General features: G+C 53.5%; 1 protein-coding gene across 2 annotated transcripts in view; it reads right to left on the bottom strand.

Annotated features, from left to right (window-relative positions):
• Nucleotides 1-218: 218 nt before the first annotated feature.
• Nucleotides 219-20,685, bottom strand: part of GCN1 (GCN1 activator of EIF2AK4) — a 64,783-nt gene continuing 44,316 nt past the window's right edge. The window contains exons 38-58 of one of the 2 annotated variants that reach the window (XM_043964856.1): nucleotides 15,305-15,525; nucleotides 14,423-14,491; nucleotides 14,079-14,217; nucleotides 12,788-12,984; nucleotides 12,499-12,641; nucleotides 11,917-12,034; nucleotides 11,567-11,782; nucleotides 10,564-10,728; nucleotides 8,942-9,103; nucleotides 8,642-8,734; nucleotides 8,297-8,440; nucleotides 7,935-8,204; nucleotides 7,625-7,738; nucleotides 5,722-5,952; nucleotides 5,235-5,428; nucleotides 4,600-4,714; nucleotides 2,616-2,712; nucleotides 2,296-2,444; nucleotides 1,839-1,946; nucleotides 1,284-1,502; nucleotides 219-875 (exon numbers count right to left, since the gene is read on the bottom strand). In XM_043964856.1, the coding sequence (XP_043820791.1) occupies nucleotides 750-875; nucleotides 1,284-1,502; nucleotides 1,839-1,946; nucleotides 2,296-2,444; nucleotides 2,616-2,712; nucleotides 4,600-4,714; nucleotides 5,235-5,428; nucleotides 5,722-5,952; nucleotides 7,625-7,738; nucleotides 7,935-8,204; nucleotides 8,297-8,440; nucleotides 8,642-8,734; nucleotides 8,942-9,103; nucleotides 10,564-10,728; nucleotides 11,567-11,782; nucleotides 11,917-12,034; nucleotides 12,499-12,641; nucleotides 12,788-12,984; nucleotides 14,079-14,217; nucleotides 14,423-14,491; nucleotides 15,305-15,525 (3,290 nt within the window). In that variant the 3' untranslated portion in view covers nucleotides 219-749. Of the gene's footprint in view, nucleotides 876-1,283; nucleotides 1,503-1,838; nucleotides 1,947-2,295; nucleotides 2,445-2,615; nucleotides 2,713-4,599; nucleotides 4,715-5,234; nucleotides 5,429-5,721; nucleotides 5,953-7,624; nucleotides 7,739-7,934; nucleotides 8,205-8,296; nucleotides 8,441-8,641; nucleotides 8,735-8,941; nucleotides 9,104-10,563; nucleotides 10,729-11,566; nucleotides 11,783-11,916; nucleotides 12,035-12,498; nucleotides 12,642-12,787; nucleotides 12,985-14,078; nucleotides 14,218-14,422; nucleotides 14,492-15,304; nucleotides 15,526-20,685 lie in introns of those variants that run through there. The other variant, XM_043964857.1, reaches the window with a different exon arrangement.

Genomic DNA, 20,685 nt, shown 5'->3' with positions numbered 1-20,685 from the left:
TCTGATAACCAACATGGAAGGAAGCTTCTGTTCACTTCAGCACAGGGTACAGGGAGGGGACAGTATCAGATGTCAGGGTCTGCTTCCAAGTGAAGGACAGCTGGGCTCAAGATAAAAACACAAACCCCAGGTACAAGACTGTAAACCCTCTTCCTGATGGCAGAGATCTCATGTTGTCTACTTGGGCAACATGTGGAGAAAGGACCGAGCTGTCGGCATCAAGATGAAATCAAAGCCTTTATTAAACATTTGTCCTTTAAACAGCCTGCATTTAACCCCCCTCCCCCCCACTCACACTTGTTAATTGCTAAGGCTATTTAAATACCATTTTAGTTTGATAGGAGTTTGCTGTACTGGGCCAGTCACAAGCAGCACAGCAGTAACAAGCCAAACCCAATGACCCCCTCACCCCCAAGCACACCCACCTCCCCAGGCCTGGTGTGCAGGGCTGTGAAAAGGGCTTTAGCCCAGAACAGATGGGTGGGCTCTGCAGCTGCCCAAGCAGGCCCTGTGGGCAAAGGGCTGGTGGGGAGGCTTTCGTGTGTGTGCTGCCTGTTTGGGATGAGAAGGAGAGGCCGTTCTCAGATTAAGGCTTTGGCTGTGGTCTGTTTAGATAGTAAAATATTCTCTGGGAACCCTGTTTCCTATGCCCCAGTAAGAATGAACATTTTCAAAAATGAAAACACTGAGAATTAATTGGTGCAGAGTCGAAAGGCTGGGGCCACACTCAGCTCAGCAGGCCCTGGGGGTCACGTCAGAATGGTGTCATCAATCTGTTCCACGGAGTCGGGCTGGTTGGCCAGCTTCTTCAGGGACCGTCGGCAACTCTCGTTCAGGAGCTCCAAGCTGGCCACGTCCAGGATCTTGGAGACGGACTATTAGGATGGAAGAGAGAAGACAGTTACAATTTCACAAAACAAGCCATCAAACACAGCCTCGGCTGTGACCTTAGCCATGGAGCCCTGGGTGTGGACAATGGGAAAAACCCAAGGGACCCCCAGCAGGTCGAGATGTGGCCAAAAATCAAAGGGCAAGCCTTGCTATCACCAGTCTCACAATTAACAACTGCAAAGGTGAGGGAAGAATATGAGGGTTCTGAATGTGAGAGGAGACTACCCCCAGGCCCTGCCTAAAACAACCGTCGACAACGATGAGCAAAGCAGAGAGGGAGGGAGAGGGAGCGTGCGTGCGTGTATGCGTTGGGGGGACCCCCAAAGTCACTGACAGGAAACGGGAAGTGGAAAAGGTGCACTCGGAGGCCACGAGTACCCCCGGCTACTGACCTGCAACACCTCGTCACCCTCTCTCATCTTGAGGAGGTTCACAATGGCTTGGTCACTGTAGGCCCTCACACTGGTGTTCTTGTCCTTAGTGTTATCCAAAAGTGCCTTTAGAATAGGTTTGATGACTTGAGCGTCCAGTGAGGGCAAGTGGTCTTTATTGGCCCACCAGATCATCTTCTCAGCTACCAGCTTGATGTCACTGGATGGATTCTGAAGACACTGTGGTGGGGGAAGGGAGGGGGTGACACACAACTGTAATTAAACATGGGGCAGGGGAGTCCATTTCCCATGGACCCAACTTAACCTCACCTGCCAAGTGTACTCCCACCCCTCCCACTGTGTTGGGTTGCCTCCTTAGAATACCAACATCTCCGGGGAGCAGTGGTCCCCAAGAGACTGTTCTGTAACCATGTCTCCCATCTCACAGAGCCCCCCAGAGGCCATGAAAAAGTCTCTGCTAATGCCATGATGAACAGGGAGGAGTGGGGACCCAAGGTATGGCTGACGCTGCCCAGGTTGGGGAGGGGAGAATACGTCCCTTAGAAGCCCACTCACCTTAATGAAGAGGCTGGAGAGCTTGCCCGGCAGGCTCCCCTCTTCTGACTCAATGTGGTATTTCATCAGAAAGCCCATGCCCCGGATGCCGCTCACTGCAATGGGAATCTGCAGGGACACAGAGGACCAAGGGCACAGGATGGGCTTCTCTGCTCCCCTTTGCTGTAAATGCCCGCCCCCAGCCCAGGGAGGAAACCCTGGAATGCCAGAGCCGGGACTCAAGCCGCCCCAGCGAAATGAGAGCAATTGTGCAGCAGGGTTCAGAGAACTCAGACTTCAACCCCCCTCTGACACTCACTAGCCATGTACCGGACAAGTCCCATCATTTCCCCAACCATCAGGCCCCCTACAGCCCCCCTGGAAAAGCTGTCACAAGGGCCATGGGGACACAAAAACCAGGTAAAGCAGGACACGAACATCAGCCGGGCTCCCCCTCCTCTTCTGACAGTGTCCTCACCCTGTCTGCTGTGGCATTGCTGAGAATCATCTCCTGGACACCAGTGCTGTATTTGCCCACGCAGAGTCGGCCTGGAGTCACGTTCACGGCCACAGAAAGCGCCAGGCTCCGCCCATGCCGCACCATCCAGTCAATCCCAGACACATCCGCTGAAGGGAGAAGACCACAGAAGTCAGCCATCTTGGGCCCCAAGACACTGCCACTGTGGAGGCTTCCCTGAGTGTGGCCCGTGTTACAAGGCCCCTCCCCCTTGTCCAGCTGAAGCCCTCCCAGGGCATCCTGGGGAGGAGGCCCCTCTACTGTTCAGGGCCCAGCCATACCCAGCAGGTGTTGCTGAAGCACAGAATTCAGCTCCTCATCGGGCAGAAAGGCGCACAGCTCCCCCAGGCAGCCGGCAGAGGCCATCCTTGTGGCATCCTGTGGGGACAGAGAGAGGATGAGGCACCATGTGGGGGCAGTGGGGGCAGAACCCCCACTCAGGCCCTGCAGCAGACCTCTCCTCCTCTAGACACCTGACACCAGGCAGGATGGGAGGCTGAGCTACTAACTGCCAGGCACATGCGGGGCTAAAACATTACACCCTCCCACTTTACTTGAGAGTGTGGGGGGTGGTGATGATCTTCATAATGGTGAAGAATGCCTTTATTTATAGAGCGGAGTCTCCCAAGGATGACTTTTATTATTTCTATTACCTAGAACAAGGCAACAGGGCAGGGAGCGGACAGAAGACATGTCCAATTTACAGAGAAGGAAAGTAATAGAGGTCAGTGGCCTGCCCAGGAGAAGAGATCTGAACCATCATTGCCAGAACACCCCTTCCCAGCACCCCCCCCACACCTTCTTGCCAGTCCTCACAGGCAATCCCAAACTGGCATCAGCCAAACGAGGCAAGGGGCCAAGGGCAGACCTGCACCACCCATGAATGGAAGTGGATCGAGATAAACACAATCGTTCCTGCCCCGTACCACTGCACCGAAGGCGGTCACATAAATGACAGGCTACTTGCTGCCTGGCCGTGGGAACCCAGAGTGGGACCCTGTGCTGGTCAGCTCCGACCGCGTGGGGGAGAATGACTATTTAAGCCACAGGTTTTATTTGGAGAGGATGAATGAGAACAGGCTGATAAGGCTGAGCAGAATCTGTAGAATATGTCTGACAAAAGAGCCAAAATGAGGCCACTGAACTGTGAACAGAGCCACAAAGGGACGGGTCAGGCCACAGGAGGGCAGGTGCCCCCTGCCTAGCGCAGGGCCGCCCTCTGCAGCAGGCACTTAATGAGCGCACTCAGTGGAGTTGTGGGCTTTGATTTGTTTGCATCCTTTGTTTTAACCCCTCCCTCACTCAGTAACACAAGTAATTCACTGATAGCCACCTCCCCATCACCAGGGCAACATGTCTGCCCCGGGAGCAGGCGGGGAAGCGGTGGGGTGCGGGGAGGTGTAACTGCCACGTCCGCGTGTGGAACTTTACCAAGGCTCCTTCCTTCCATAAACACTAGCATCTACAGTGTTCAGAGCACTGCTGGGGGAGATACACAGGTGAGCAGACAGGCCCTGCACTCATGCAGCTTAGAGTCTAGTAGGAGAGGAAGGCACCAACACAGACAACATTTCACGTCAATAACCGACAGTTACAAAACAAAAGCAGCATGAGAAGGTGCGGAGAACGGTCATCATTAAGCAGGATATTCTTTCTTGAATCTCTGGGTCCAAGCCAGGTGTAGAAATGCGCCCCCCCCCACTTCCACTGATCCAAATGGCTTCCACGCTCTGTCTCCCCAGTGTGAGGGATGCCACCCCTGCTCCGACCCAAACCTGAGGCTCCCTTTTCCCCACACCAGACAGACCAACAGCTGGTGCCATCCCACACCCAAGGAGACTTCCTTTGGGGAACAAAATATGATTTCTGAAGCTGTAATAAACGCTGATTAAGCAAAACCACAACCTCTGACGTCCCCAAATATGCCCAGACATCCACAGGAACAGGTCACCATGATCACCAAGCCTCCTGTTCACACACACTGCAGCGGATGGACAGTGTATGTGCAGGTGTGCGAGGGAGAGAGAAAGAATGAGCAGAGCAGAGGGTGGGAAGAGAGAATCTTACAAAGGAAGCCAGCCCTTTCAAGTGCCCAGCACAGTGCTGCTGCAGAGTCCTCTGACCCAAGTGGAATAGCTTCCATTCCCCAATGATACTCACTGAAAGAATGGAAAAGAAGACAAAAGAAGAGAATAGACTCCCTCCATAAAGTGAACGTTAGGCACTAGTGTGGCCAGGAGCCCTGGGGATACGTGGCGGCAGTACCTCGTCGTGTCCCAGCATGCCAAGCAGGACAGAGGTGAGGCTCTTCCGGATGGTCGTATCCACTTTGGCCCCCGCTCCTTGGGTCACAAACCTCAGGGCTTGCAGCATGGTGTCCCTACAAAACAATACTTTCCATTTTAAAGCCTGGTATTCCTGGTCTGTGATTCCCTGCTCAACCAGACGCTTGGTCCCAGGCTTCCCTCTGGCCGTCCCGTTGGGTGACAATGAACACCACTGGGGGATTTCTGTCTGGATGCACGGAGGCTGCCGTGTCAAACACTGACATACCAGACCCCGCCCTCCTTGGAAAACACATCCTGAGAAGGGGCCCTTGTGCAGCCTCTGAAGCTGCCTCTTGCTTGGGGGGAGTGACCATGCCCATCTCATGACATCTGGGGGCTCCATGGAGAAGAGCGGGCTCTAACAAATGAGGTGGGTTTCACTTCGGCACTTGAGACAAAGCAAGCAACATTCAGGGCAAATAAGCAAAATGATCTTAAAACATTTTCCTAGTTCAGGTCTCTCACTATGGAAAATTCTACAGATTTCCGGCCTATTCTCCCTCACTGCAGAGCCGTCACGTGCCAGGCACTGACCCCCGGCAGGGTCTCACGGCTGCCTCTCTCCCTTCTCACCTGACACCAGAGTCCTCGGTGGCACGGATCCCATTCAGAAGCTCTGTGAAGAGGGGGTCCACCTTGACATGGATGGCGATGAGCTTGCCCAAGGCATCCGCAGCTTTGAGGCGCACCGCTCGGTTGGAGTCCTGGAGGGCTTTGGTGAAGGTCGTCTGCAGCTGAGGCAGGAAGGGCTTCAGGGCGATCCCAACCTGCAAAGGACATCGTGCCTTAACACCTGAGCCCGGGAACGGAAGACAAAAGGAGACGGGGAGAAGCCAAAAGCAGGCGAGGCGAGACTTGGTTGTGTGTGTCATCCCTCCCCACCCCAGCCCCCAAAATAAAAAAATCCATGCCTTCAAAAATGTGACTGTGCACGAGGTCACTGGGCATAGCCGGTGATTATAGGCCCTGAACCCCCTGCGGTCGGTAAGGGGCTTCGGTCCCCCACTCCCTCTGGGCGGCTCTTTCAGGTGTGGGAGGGGCAGAGCTGCTCCCTACTGACCTTGGCCAGCAGGAGGCTCAGGGTCTCCAGCAGGGCCACCTTCACGTTCCAGCTGAAGCGGTCTCCCAGGATGCGAATCAGAGGGCCGGTGATGCTGACGACAGAGGGCTTCAGGGCTTCTGAAGAGGTCAGTCTGATCACCAAGCCTAAGGCTCTGGCTGCTTCCTCTTTCTGCTCTGGGTTGCCGGTCAGGACTCCCTCCCGTAGCACAGGGAGTATTGAGGTCACTCCCTAACAACAGGAGGATATCTGAGTCAGAGGGCCTTAGAATCCAACCCACCCCCCAGCAGCTCCCACCAGCCTTTCTACACATATTCAGGGGGCCCAGGTACAACTAAAAGAGGGCACGCATGGCTCCATCTGCTCTGCAGGACCCTCTGTGTAGGGGTGCCCTGGATGCTGCCTCTCACTCTGGGGGAGCTGCTTGGTTCCCGTGGATTCAGCGGCCATCACCTCTGTGCAGGTGACTCTCAAACCCACCCGGGAGCCTTCAGCTCCCCTGAGCTCCAACCCCCTTCCCCAACCCTGCTGTAGCCAGAGGCCCGGCTGGCAGCTCAAACTCCACACACCCAAAACAGAACCCATCACTCTCCCCCAAACCCACCCAACTTCCATGGACAACCTGCGCGTTGCTCTTGACCCCTACATCTCACCACCCTGTCCCCCAACATCAAATCAGCTGCCAGGCCTTGCCAACAAGTAGCTAACATTCCTGTGGTGCCACGCACTGTACCAAACCCTCTACAATGACCTTATTTGATCCTCACCAAGAGCTTGGGAGGTAGGTGCTGTTGTGTTTCCCATCTTACAGATGAGGCAGAGGCTAAGTGGCTCGCCTGGGGTCACACAGCCAGTCAGTGTCAGAGGAAGGCTGAATGTGAACTCAGGTCTTCCTGATTCTAGGCCTGAAAGTCTATTCACTGTACCACCTAGCAGCCCCTTGGCACGACACTTCCTCAGTATGACTAGCATGCTACCCCTTCTCTCCACTCAGAACACAACCGCCCTTCTAACTGCTCTCCCTGCACCCAGAGCTGCTTCCTTCAAACAGACACTCAGACGTGAGCAGGCGTCTCTTCTTGGGAAGAAGGCCCCAGCTCCGAGCTGAAAGCCCTTCGCAGCCGAGCCCTCGCCCCCCCTTTCCAGGCTGTCTGCCCTCCACGGCTCTCTCTTCTTCTCGAGGCAGAATTCCAGTCAAACTGTCCTAATTGCCATCCCCAGTCATGACCTTCTATCTCCAGCCCCCAGGCCTTTGCACAGGCTGTGCCCTCCACACCGGGCATGCAGCATACCCCTCCTCTTCTCTCCCCCTGCCCTCCCCGGCCAGGATCTGCTCAGATACCCCTCCCTCCAAGGGCCCTTCTAGACACCTTCCATTTTTAGTAGCACCCCATTCCCCACCCCCACCTAGATCACAGGGGATTGATTTCTCCGTAAGCATGCTCTATAACCCCAGAAGAATGTAAACTTCTTGAGGGCAGGCACCCTCTCCTTGTTTGTGCATGTCTAGCATCTAGTAGAGTGTCTGGAGTAGAGCAGGGATATGAGGTCAGAAAACCCGAGTTCAAGTCCTCCGTGTGTCCCTTGGATCCCTTTTGACCCTCAGTCTCCTCTTCTGCAGACAGTGACACCACCACTAGCCACCTCACAGGATTACTGTGAAGGCATTTGCTAACTCGAAAGCACTTCCTCAACAGAAGCTATTCTTTGGAGTCATCCCCCATCTCTAGAAGAAGCCGATTAACCACATGTGCTTAACAAGGCTAGGCCTTCACTGGGTCTGAGCGGGCTGGGCAGACCACAGCCAGGGCAGGCTGTCAAGGGACCTCTGGGGTGACCCTCACAGAGGAGGCTGCTGGGGGTCTTCTCACAGCACCCCCAGCCCGGGCACGCCGGCCTTTACCTTCTTGGGAAGGCAGAATCCTGGCACATGCTCGCCCTTGGCCTCATTCCCCACCATGCGGACATCTCTGTGCAGGTCTTCAATGAGTGCCAGCTGGTTCCCAGCATCCAGCTTCTAGAGAAGTCCAGGGGAGAGCAGAAATGGATGTCAGAATGCTAATTATCTCCATGGCAGAACTCCTCAAACGTTCTCAGGCATCAAGCTGCCGACTTAATTTACTTGATGCTCACAGTAACTCGACATGCCCCCCATGGGCTCGCCGATAAATGAACGAATGACCCCACAATGCCAGTCTCTGCAGCCAGCCCACCTTTGTGATGGAGTTCAAGGCATCCCAGCTCTCTTCCAGGACCACGGTGTTGGAGTCGTTGAAGAGGCGGATCAGGCCCGAGACGAGGCTGCGCAGGTGAGCCGTGTAATCCGCCTTTGACTTAGAGCAGTAGATGTTGAGGATGGTGGCGGCCGCCTGCCGCATGCCCAGCTCGGGGCTGCGGGTGGCTTCCAGCAGGTCCTCGATGATGATCCTGTGGCCAGCATCGTCATCCACCGACAAGATGACCGCCTGACAGTTTGCCGTCTCCTAAAGCCAGGGAGGAAAGGGCAGTGAACGTCACGTTCTCTGGATCAAAACGGAGTCGCCCTCCCAGACCCACGGCTGCTCTGGTCCCTCACCAGCTGCTCCTCACTGGTGCCCAGCTTCTCCTTCAGGGCCGACATGACAGCCGGCAGGATCACCCCGAGGTGACGGGTGAGAGCGTCCCCTGCCACAGAGGAAAGGAAGGCCAGCACCCGGGTGTTGACAGGCGGAGATGTCAGCTGGCAGGAGGAGGAAAAGGAACAACTGTCTCACAGAAGGGACGCCCCCGGTGCCCGTCCAACCCCAACAGCAGCCCTGGGAACACTCAGCCCCTCGGAGCTACGAGGAACTGCTAGGAAGAAGGGCTAGGATCCACTCCCCCCCAGCACCACCTCATGGCACGGCAGAGCTTCCACAGAGAACCCGCCCAGGGAACATACTTTGGGCACCAAGTAGGGCAGCACCACACGACTTTTGACAGCCATGACTTGCTTCAGACCATCCAAGGCGAATTCTGACATCTCTTCATCCTCCTGAGGAAAGAGGTAAGAATCCAGGAATCCAGGCTGTGCTGCGCCTCTCCACCCCTCAGGCCCCTGACGGCCCACCCTCCTCATCCCATCTACCAGCCCAGGAAGATGTACATGCATACACACCACACACACACACACACACACACACACGTGCGTGCGCACACACCTCACCCAGCCCAGCCCCTTGAGCCCAGAGAGCAACCTCACCAGCTGCTTCAGCAGGAAGGGCAAGATGTCTTCCAGGGCCTGGTAGCCGATGGTGGAGTGCAGCTGCTCGAAAGTCTTGGCGGCCGCCTCGCGCACCTCCTCCAAGGGGTCACACAGGGCCTTTCTGGCTGTGGGCACCAGGGACTCAGAGAAGAACAGCACCTGCCACAGGATCAAGCGCATAGGAACTGCATCAGGAGAGACTCCACAGACCCCAAGGCTGGGCCAGAGCAGAAACTAGGAGCTGGGGACAAGCCCAGAGGGAGGAGGGAGGAGACAGAGGGTCTGCCCTGGAACCCTATCGATAGGAGATGTCTTCCCCATCAGAGAGAGTACAGTACTGGGGAGAGACCTGGGTTCCAATCCAGCCTCTCACACTTACAGCTGCTTGTCCACGGGCCAGGCGCTGAACTCAGAACTAAGATGAGCTCACACTGATTAAGCACCTACTATGTGGCAAGAACTGTGCTGACTAAGCGCTTCACACATTTTACCTCATTTGATCCTCACAGCAGCTCTGAAAGGCAGGTGCTACTGGGATGCCTGCTTTACAGGCAAGGGGAGTGAAGTGGGCAGTGGTGAATGACTTGCCCAGGATCCCCCAGCTAGGAAGCATCTGAGGCCCCACTGGAACTCAGGCCTTCTGGAGCCTAGGCCCGGTGCTCTGCACCTGTGGCGCCCCCTGGGGGTTCTGAGCCTGTTTCCTAATCCTCAAGGTGAGTGGTGAGCCCTGCCAGGCACGGCCTTCCCCATCCCTGGCATCTCCTGAGGGGCCGTGGCAGCCAGGGTCCAGAAGGCCCTCTCCCAGGCTCCTGTGAGGACCCCGCCAGCCTCTGCAGGAGGGAATCCAGGGCCCATGTGACCGTCACAGAACCCGCCTGGAGCCTAGCCTGGCCTCTTCTGCGACAACCCTTCAAAGGCCTGAAGGCAGCAAGAAGAGCCCATCCACCTTCTCTTCCAGGTGAAGATGGCCCTCTCCCTAGTTCCTCTGACTGACCCCTCCAGGGCATGTTTCCGAAGCACTCCTGGGGAACGTAGCAGCACCAGCAGCTGCCTCTGGGCACACCATGGGTGTCCTTCAAGGGAACCTGAGGTCTCCTTTACTCTTTGGCTGCCAGACCACACTGGTGACATATATTGAGTCCACTAAGGCCCCCAGATCATCTTCAGATAAACAGCTCACTCGCCAGGCAGGCTTCCCGCTGCTCAGGCAGGAGGGATGCTGGGGATGCAGAGTCTGTTTCTGATCACTTCATCAAGACCTCCTGGTCTCAATTTTAGATGAGATCTATTCCTAACCAACCTCCCAGAAATGTTTTGAGAATCCTCAAGTAGCCTGAGAAGCAAATTCTTTAAATTCCTTGAAAACAATGATTTTGGAAATGCCAGCTATCACTGAAGCAGCCCAGAAGGCATTCACAGCCTATGACCCCAATCGTTTGTGCCATGCACCTAACACCTGGCGCACACACACCAGTGCCCATCACACACAGGATATGCACAACACACTAATAACACGCACGCGCACATGAGACATCCCATGAGACCTGCGCAAGGCAGGGGTTAGTTCTGAAGTTCGGCTGGGGGGGGGCACTCCCCGGCTGCGTCCGGCACACACTCACCGCGTCCCTGCTGGTGGACTTCATGATTTCACTGAGCCCCACACACACGCCCTGCCTCTCATCACTCTTCTCGGACCTCAGGCCTTCCTCAAGGATAGGGATGATCTCTGGCAGGATCTTCTCCCCCAGCTTCCGGACAAGATCCCCCAGCGTCCGTGCAGCAATCTGTTGGCAGAAAGCCCTCATTAATGTACCCCACGGGGAGCCCTGAGAGATGAACCCCAGAGACAATCCAACCTGTGAAGTTGTTTGACTTAAACATTCTCCTACTTCAGAGTCTACAGGGCAAATATAAACTGATAAACAACAACAAACTTCTCTCTGAGATTCAAACACACCCCCATAGCCACAGCAAGAGTCTGTATCTATAGATGGACACAAGCTTCCACACACCACAGTCGTGGGCCAGTTCCCTTTGATTTTTTTTTTTTGGTGGGGCAATGAGAGTTAAGTGACTTCCCCAGGGTCACACCGCTAGTAAGTGTCAAGTGTCTAAGGCTGGGTTTGAACTCGGGTTCTCCTGAATCCAGGGCCGGTGCTTTATCCACTGCACCACCTAGCTGTCCCTGCCCTTTGATTTGAAAACCAGTTTTCTAGCCTCTATATCTTACTTTGACTTAAGGGAAGCTGAGGCTGGAAAGAATGTTTTAGAAGGGAAAAAGCCTTCCTGACCACACTCACACAGCCCATGTTCCAAATCTACCCATGAACTGCCACTGCCTAGGGGTGGAGGCTAGAAACCAGAACCGAGGAGATGGGCATCTTCATCCCGAGTGACTGAAACAAGACGAGAGGTCAGCTGTGCACTGGGGAAGCCCAGAGAGGCCGCCCTTCCTGACCCCCCAGTGCTGAGTCTCCTTCCTGTGGCTCCCTCTTTTCCCCCAGCTTCTCCTCTAGGTGGGACTGCATGGACTACATGTGGACGCAGGCCTCAGAGGTCACCTGACAGACAACGAGGCTCAGCCTGGACAGAGCCAGGTCACGGACTGGGGAAAGCTCTTACTGTTCGCTTGTCTGCACAAGTGCTAGCCAGGAAGCCCAGCAGGAGGCCAAAGAGGGTGGGCAGGATCTCCCGCAGGGTGCGGGGGGTGTTGGAGACCACGATCTTCCAGACGTGCAGAGATGCCTGTCGCACGACCAGCTGAGTGTCAGAGCGCCCCATGTACAGCCCAGCCAACACGCGGTTCCGCCGCTCCACTCCCAGGGCGCTGATGATTGCCTAAGGCCAACCAGGGAAAGGAGAACAAGCAACATGAGTTTGTGAGGTCTCCGTGCCCAGTAGAGATCGGCAGACAAGGTTCCTCCAACTCCCCCCATTAGCATCCTCAAGAGAACAGGTGTCAAAGATGGCACCTTGTTGGACTGGGCAGTGCCAAAGTTGTCGTCTTCAGAGGCTGTTTCTGTGGTCATTTTGCCCGTGACCCCCGAGATGTGGAAGAGCAGGTCCCCGAGGAGCTGCACAGAGCTGAACCTATGGAGGAGGGACAGCGGAGTCACATCTCCCTTCAAAACGAAGCACTGGCGGGAATCAGACAGACAGGATCGGCATCTGCTCAGCCGAGCGCTTGCCCCACCTCTCCTCTGAGCCTCTCGACCCTCTGACTAAGGACTTGGTGTCTACCCTGTACCGGGCACTGTGCTGACCAGTGAGCTACAAGGACAAAGCGGCACTGCCCCTGCCCTCAGGAGCTGACACCCTCGTGGGGGAAGCACCACCAGGAACAATCAGGCCGAGGCTTGGCTGTGAAAGCCCAGGAATGGGGAGCACCAGCCCTCGGTCAAACACCAGACAAGGGGCCCTCAAGACGTATGAAGACAAGTGCCCCGGTGTCAGGGAGGGTCATCCAGCACGAGAAGGCCGGAGGGCTCTGGACTCTGCTGGCCGGGCCACCCACTTCAGTTGCACAGCCCTGCCAGAGGCCAGAGAGAAATCACCTGATCCTCCATAGGTCATCAAAGAGGCCTTGCTCCAGCTGGGGCAGCAGCAGCGCAATGGCAGTCTCTGCATACATCGAGATGATCCTCTGGCCTGCCCGCAAGGCCGTGTCCCGCACAAACTCATTCTCATCAGCAAGAGCCTGCAGAGAAACCACTGATCAGCCAGGCCCGCGTCTCCCTGGGCCCTGCAATGGTGCGCGGCTCTTTGAGGCCACTTGGGCCTTGAAAGTCTTGTGACTTTGTCCTTCAGAAAGATCCCGCCCCCCTCCCGAGGGCAGGTCCCTGCCTTGAGGATGCACGGAATGATGGGCCCCACGTAGGGGGTGAACTTGTCTCCGAAGGTGATCGGCAGGTAGTTGAACATCATGATGTAGCCATCGCGGACGTGGGGTGCGATGTCCACTTTGCTGGCGGTCGCCACGATCTCTGGCATCAGCTTCTCCAGCTTCTCCACTCCCAGGCCAGCCATGACCTCCGCCAGCCCTGCAGAGCACGGACGGATTTATGGCCTCTCTCCCCCAACTGTGGTAGCAGCAAGAGCCCACCCACAAGGAGCCCCTTCCCCGAGGGAGAGAGGTCAGAGGATATGATGAACAGTTATCCAAAGAAGAGTCACAGACCCATTCACAGCCACACAGAGCACCGCTCTAAATCACTAAAAATCAGAGAAGTGCAGAGCAAACCCTCCCGAGGTCTTCCTTCACATCCAGTCATTTGGCAAAGGTGACAAGGGGTGGAGGGACTCGGCAGAGTCGGCCCACTGAGGCATCAGCAGCAGAGTCGGGGTGGCCCGACTACCCCGGAGGGAAATCTGGATCAGCTCCGAAAGGGATTAAATGTCCGAATCGCTCCCACTGCCCTGAGACACAATGAGCGTGTACTCTGGGAAGCACTCAGGGAGTGAGCTCGGCAGGGAAGCGAGCAGAGCTGGGAGCACCCTGTGTCCCTGCACCACAAGACCCGGAATGAGCAGAGAATGAGGCTGGACCAGACATACTTAGAGCGACACGCGTGGCCAAGGGCAGAGCTGGGGCAGGGGGGGGGGGGGGGGTGTCAGGCTGGCCTGCCCTGTTCTCCCTAACTGATTTTTTCTGCTCTTTAAAAACTGGGGGCAGGAGGGGCGGCTAGGTGGTACAGTGGATAAAGCACTGCCCTGGATTCAGGAGGACCTGAGTTCAAATCCGGCTTCAGACACTTGACACTTAACTAGCTGTGTAACCCTGGGCAAGTCACTTAACCCCCATTGCCCCGCAACAAAACAAAACAAAAAAAAATTGGGGGCAGGGGAGCCTCCCTGGGTGGGGGGATGGAATATTCTTGTAAATGAAGGTGACATATTTAAGAAAAACAATCCTAGGGGGCAGCTAGGTGGTGCAGTAGATAAAGCACCAGCCCTGGATTCAGAAGGACCTGAGTTCAAATCTGGCCTCAGACACAAACTTACTAGCTGTGTGACCCTGGGAAGTCACTTAACCCTCATTGCCCCGCAAAACAAAAAAAACACAAAAAGACCCAATCCTACCCCACCCCCACTGTACGTTCCTCCCTCCAAACTCCCAGACCCGTTCCACGCTCACCCTGTGCAGCTCCAGAGCGGTCCACTGAGCTTTGCTCGTACGTCAGGGTCTCCATCAGCCAGGGCAGCAGGTCCTCAAAGCAGGACTCACCCATGCCTTTCACCATGGCTCCCAAGGCCTTGGCAGACACTGTCCGAACCTGCCCAGGAAGCAAGAGAAGCAATGGGCAAGGCCTCTCCCTCCCCTCAACCCAACCAGGGCCACAGAAGTGGCTTCTCTCTGGGTTTCAACCAGAAAACTCGTTCCCTTCAGTTCTAATTGAGTGCCTGGGGGTGCCCACCCCGCACGGTGCTAGGCTGAGAGGCCCCTACATCACATCATTTACAGCAAATGCAAAGACTTACCTCAGGCACAGGGTCCAGGAGGGAGGCCTTCAGCCCAGGGGTCACACTGGGTAAGTAAGGAGCCAGGTCCTACAACACAAGCAGAGACGGGCTGGGGCAGGCTCTGGGTGCACAGCCCGGGGAGCCCCGCCAGCCTCCCCTGCGGCCCTACGGGCAAGGCCCACGAGAGGTGACCTGACCCAGGTCAGAGCAGTGGGTCGGGGGAGGGAAAGCAGCCGAGAGCCCCCCTTCTACTGCCCAGGGGTCCCGGGCCTTCTGGCCAAGAAATGTCTTTCCTTCTTGCCAGTTAAAAGAGGTCCAGCCATGGCTGGCTATGTCACAGTGTGATGGATAGGCCAGAAAACCTGGCTCCAATCCTTCCTCAGGCACCTCCTGCCTGTGACCGCAAGCAGGTCACCTAACCGCTCTGGGCCTCAGTTTCCTCCTCTGTAAAACTGGGCCAGACCTGATGAGCCCTCAGGTCTCCTCCAGCTCTGGATTAGGGGCCTATCTGGGATCTTCTCCCTGGGACCAAGTCGGGGATCTCTGAGCCTCCTGGGGGGCCTTTCACAACAGCAGAATCTCAGCAGGACAGAGGGAGGGTGGGCAGAGCCACAGGCAGCCAGCCCCACAGCCTGGACAGCTGGGAAACCCTCGAGTTCCCAGCAGAAGAGTCTAAGCGCATTTACATGCTTAGGTGTCTGTGAAAACTCTGCTTTCCTTCCCAAGCCGGAGCTGGGATAACATCTTCTCCTCCCCTCCTCCTGTCCCCTTCCCAGCAAAGGGATCTGATTCCTACATAAAAACGCCTCGAGGGACAGAAAGCTCGAGGTCTGCCCAGTCCAGGAGGGGTTATCCTCCCCAGAACGCCATGTGCTTCACCCACGCCTGCCCAGAGCTCACCTTCTGGTCCGTCAGGGAGTACATGTTGCCAATGATCTGGGCAGCCATCTTCCGGGTGTCGGTGGATCGGTCCTGAAAGGCCCTTTGGACAATGGGCATGATGAGAGCCAATGAAGGGGCATCGATGAAATGGACAAATTTGGTATCGAGCAGGGTCTGCAGGCACTGCTGAGTCTTCCTAGAGGGATCCGTCAAGGCATCCAAGAGCACAGGAGCGATCGCTACAAGTCCAGAAACAAGAGAGTGACCCCTGGGTCTGCACGTGTGCCCCAAGGCTGACCCACAGACTCTGAACCACCTCTGAAGACACAGGAACATGAGGGCTCCTGGGAACCCTTCCAACTGTCCCACGAAGCCCCGAGTTAAGAAGCCGTCTTGTCAACATCCAGAGCTCTGCTAAGCTCATCACTGTTCACGGGGCAGGGGCCAGGGAGAGGAGCCCCTGCTGACTGTGCTACACCGAGAGGCTGGGACCTCTTGGCCTATGGCTCTGGGGATCAATCCCCATGGGCAGTGAATGGGTCTGTGTGAATAAGCACCTGTGGCCCCGCAGCCCCTTACACCCGAATCGGGATTTGGGACCACATGCTGAGAAGCTCGAAGCATTTGAACAGCGCAGGTGGGACGATGATGGGCAAGGGAAGCGGGCTGGGGGCCTCTAGAAACAGAAGCGGGCCCTCTCATTGGAAAAATGGGCCACCCCCTGTTCTTTATGCTGCTCTGCCCCCTCCTCCCAATCACAAAGAACAAAGGGGAGCACAACCCCTTGGTCCAGTGAGCAGGGCCTGACTGGCCAAAGAGGCCTGCGCCAGCGTCTTCTCCTTCCTCTGCCCAAAGAGGAGGGAGACGTTTCTCCTCTGCCTGGGCCCAAGACTCGTCCCCTCGATTCTTAGCGTGCGGTTTTGCTTCCGTGTTGACATTCCTGTTGTCACCGCTCTGCATCCTCACTCAAGGCTTCCTGAGTTTCTCTGAAGTCTTTTCCTTTGTTGCTTCTTATGATCACAAGGACTGCACGCTAGAGTTTACTTAGCTGGTCCCCAGTCAGTGGACACCCCCAAGGTTTCTGGTTTTTTGCTCCCTAGTGCCCTCCCTTCAACTCCTTACTCCATATTTGGATGTTTGCTGAGGTTTCTTTTTTTTTTTTTTAAATCTGTTTTTTCCACCCTAGTTAATCTTTCTGAATTCTCCATAGAATTTCACAACAGGCTCCAGATGTGGAGGGGGACTGGATTAGAGATCTCTAATCTCCCTGGTAACTTGAAACCAGGAGGAGGACCTGAGATAAGTAGCAGCAAGAAATACAGCGAGCCTTTCCATCTCCAACTTCTCCAAACAGATCTAGAAAATAGGTTAGGCTGAATCCTGATCAAAAAATCCAAGAAAAGAAAATTACAATGAGCCATTTCTCCATTCCAGGTCAGCGTAGGATGCTGGGACCGGGGGCTGGCCAGGAGCACGGTGTCCAGAACATTCCAAACCATAAGGACCAGCACTGATCAGACCAAGAAGAGGTCCAAGAAACAGCCCACAGGGTCCTAGGAACCGACAGCTCTGCCTAGGGGTGTCATTCCAGGACAAGGTGTGGCCACAGACCCTAGAAATTCAGAAGTAAGCACAGCTGGGTGGCTTGGGCCCCAGGAACAGAGCAGAGTCTCAGTTCCAGCTTCTAGCCCAGCCTCAAGTCTGCAGCAGAATAACCAGGGTATACCAAAGGGAAGCCTCAAAATTCTGTCATTCTGAACCAGCAGGGCTTTCCAAGTGTCTGAGAGTCACTGAATTCATCGGCAGTCTAACAGACTGTAAGCCCACTGGCATGTTGCTTAGACCCACGTTGCAGAACAGAGCAGGGCGGCAGCCATCTAGATTTTGCCCCAAATCACACCATTCTGCAGGCATCAAAAGCTTGCAGATCCCAGCCTGAGCAGTCTTTGAGATCCTGGATTAACACAATACTCAATACTCTAAGAACAGCTCCAAAAACCAGCTCAGACATTCCCTCCAGAAGTGCAAAAAGCCCAACCTTAACAAAGTCTGCAATCAGAAAGGAGGCAGGGGGTGGCTAGGTGGCACAGTGGAGAAAGCATCAGCCCTGGATTCAGGAGTATCTGAGTTCAAATCCAGCCTCAGACACTTGACACTTACTAGCTGTGTGACCCTGGGCAAGTCACCTAACCCCCATTGCCCCACCAAAAAAAAAAAAAAAAAAAAAAAAGGAAAGTAGGCAGGAAGAATGAGCAAACAACACAAAAAGAATCCCATCATAAAAAGTTATTATGGTGATAGGGACACTCAAGACACAAAGCCAGTAGAGAAAAATTATTCCAAAACATCTTTAAGCAACACCTCAAAGAAAAACAGGGTTTGGACATGATTTTGACTAGGATTTCTGAAAGAGATGAAGCAAGAGCTTTTTAAAAAGAGGTAAAAAATATTTTTTACAAATGAAATGAGAGCACTAGAAGAAAAAAAGGGAAAACAAGTAAGAGCTGTGGAAGAAGGAATTGGAAAAGGAATTAACAGCTTGGCACAAGAGGAACATAACCTTGCCCAGGTAACAAGTGCCCTGAAAACCAGAAGGGGCCCAAATAGAAAATAATGATACCATGAGGCTACAAGGAATAATAAAACAAAGTTGAAAGACTTCAAAGAAAATGTGAGGTATCTCATAGCAACAACAACTGACCTGGAAAACCGGTCAAGAAGAGGTAAGTTATAGGGGCAGCTAGGTGGCGCAGTGGATAGAGCACTGGCTCTGGAGTCAGGAGTACCTGAGTTCAAATCCAGCCTCAGACACTAAACACTTACTAGCTGTGTGGCCCTAGGCAAGTCACCCCAATTGCCTCGCTAAAACAAAAAAACCAAAACCAAAACAAAACAAGTCTTTTGGGGCAGCTAGGTGATGCAGTGGATAAAGCACTGGCCTTGGATTCAGGAGGACCTGAGTTCAAATCCAGCCTCAGACACTTGACACTTACTAGCTGTGTGACCTTGGGCAAGTCACTTAACCCTCACTGCCCCACCAAAAAAAAAAAAATTTTTTTTAATTAAAAAAGAGATAAGTCAGGAATCACTGGGCTACCTGAAGCAAGGCCAAGAAAAAATGTACTTTTCAACCTATTTCAAGAAATCATTAAAGAAAACTGCCTGGAGCTCTCAAAACCAGAGGCCAAAGTAGAAATAGCATCCACTGGTCACCTCCTGAAAGAAAGCCCCAAACAAAAGGGAATACTTGAAACAAAACCCAGCATTTCCAGGTCAAGGGAAAAACCTACCAGCAGAAAGAATCCAAGCACCAACGAGCCTCAGTCAGCTCTGACTCAGTTTATTAGATATCACTAAAAGGAGCATCAGGATAATTCGGAAAACAAAAATATTACCTAACAACCTAGAAGAATTTACCCAGCAAAACTGACTATAATCCAGGAAGGGGGGAAAAGGGGGGGCGAGGGAGTTAAGAAAAACCTAAAATGGTAAAATACAAGCCAACAATGACATTCTAGTGAGGGGAAAGGATATGTGTGTCTCCTTTGAACTTTATTACCATAGGGGGCTTAGAGGGAGACTAATTAGACAGAAGGCCTGAGTGTGCCTCTTAAATTCTGATGATCTTAAAAAAAGGAATGGAAAGAGAAGAAAAGAGGAATACACTGGGGTGGGGGAGAAAAAGGGGAAGGAAATCATATAATCAGAGAATCCATTGTTGAAGTATATACACAAACAAGGTAAAAGGGAGGAGAAGCCGCTGACAAGAGCTGCATCCTCGTCTGAACTGGTCAAAGGAGGGAAGAATACCCCCCCACACCTACATACATACATCAAACGCACAGGCACACTCGGCTGGACACAGAAATTCATTTCACTCAACAGGGAATAAGAGGGAAAGGGGCAGTAAGGAGAGCAGAACAAGAGAGAGATTAGTCCTAAGCAAAACAAACTCGTTCAGTTGTTTCAGTCGTGTCCAACTCTGTGACCCCTTTTGGGGTTTTCTTGGCAGAGACACTGGGGTGGTTTTGCCATTTCCTTATCCAGCTCATTTGACAGAGGAGGAAACTGAGGCAAATGGGGTGAAGTAACTTGCCCAGTATCTGAGGCCAGTTTTGAACTCAGGAAGATGAGTCAGGCCCTGTGCACTACGGCACCACCTAGCTGCCAAAAAACCTCTAAGGACATACAAAAATACTTTGAGCAGCTCTTTTTTGCAGGGGCAAAGAACTCAGTCAGAACTGAGGGGTGAGTCCATCAACTGAAAAGTGGGTGGACAAATTACATCTAAGGACGTGATGGAATACTACCGTTCTCTAAAAATAGATGAAGGGAGTGACTTCAGAGAAACCTGGCAAGGCTCATATGAACTGAATTTGTTTTGTTTGATGACATATGTCTGTAAATGGTGGTTTTGTTTTTCTTTTTTTCTCATTTGGAAGAGAGAGGTAGGAGAGAGAGGGGGCAGATTTTTGCTAATTGAAAAAATAAGATTTAATTCTTGAAAACTAAATGAGGGAGGCAGCTAGGTGGTGCAGTGGATAGAGCACCAGCCCTGGAGTCAGGAGGACCTGAGTTCAAATCCAGCCTCAGACACTTAACACTTACTAGCTGTGTGGCCCTGGGCAAGTCACTTAACCCAAGAAAAAAAGAAAAAGACAATTAAATGAAGGATTTGGGGAAGAAAAAAAGTAAAATAAAACCTAGACCTAAATCCCTGAAAAACTAAAATTAAAATAAGTTGGTAAGTGGGAGGAATCAAGATACAATAGGATCAGAGAATCTTGAACTGTGAAAAGACCTCGGAAGATATCTAGTTCATGAAACCCTCAATATCATAAATACTGGTCTGTTTTCTGATGCTTGACTTTAGTACAGGAAATTTCAGTGCCCCCAAAGAAGGAACCACTCCAAGACTCACCAATGTTATGGACCCACGGCCATCTTAACAAGCTCCAGTGCCCCTCAAACCCAACATTTCCTATTCTGTGGTTCATTCCTCGTCCCCAGGACCAATAATTCATTGCTTCCCAATCTCTGCCCATCAAAATTCTCTTCTCCTAAGGCTAAGCTCCGGGGCCTGCCACTTCCATGAAGACTTCCCCAGTTTTCAACCTCATTCTACCACCGCCAATAATCTCTTTCACCCCAAATTCTCCAGGAGTTTTGTCTCCATCTGGATCACTCCTTGGTCCCTATCCCATTCTACTCCACGGTACACTTATCATATCTAATCTACTGTCTCATTTCCCATCCTGCCCCATGTCCATTCTGGTGCCCCCCAATATCTTCTGAGTTCCTTGAGTTCCAGTGCCTTGTTCAGGAGGCACTAGATCAACACTGTGTGAACTCAACATTATTCAGCATTAATGTGCTGATCTGCACATGTCTTCTCCATA

Source organism: Dromiciops gliroides, chromosome 1 (genome assembly GCF_019393635.1).
Source record: "Dromiciops gliroides isolate mDroGli1 chromosome 1, mDroGli1.pri, whole genome shotgun sequence".
Classification (NCBI taxonomy): domain Eukaryota; kingdom Metazoa; phylum Chordata; class Mammalia; order Microbiotheria; family Microbiotheriidae; genus Dromiciops; species Dromiciops gliroides.
This window is presented reverse-complemented; position numbering and strand designations above follow the sequence as displayed.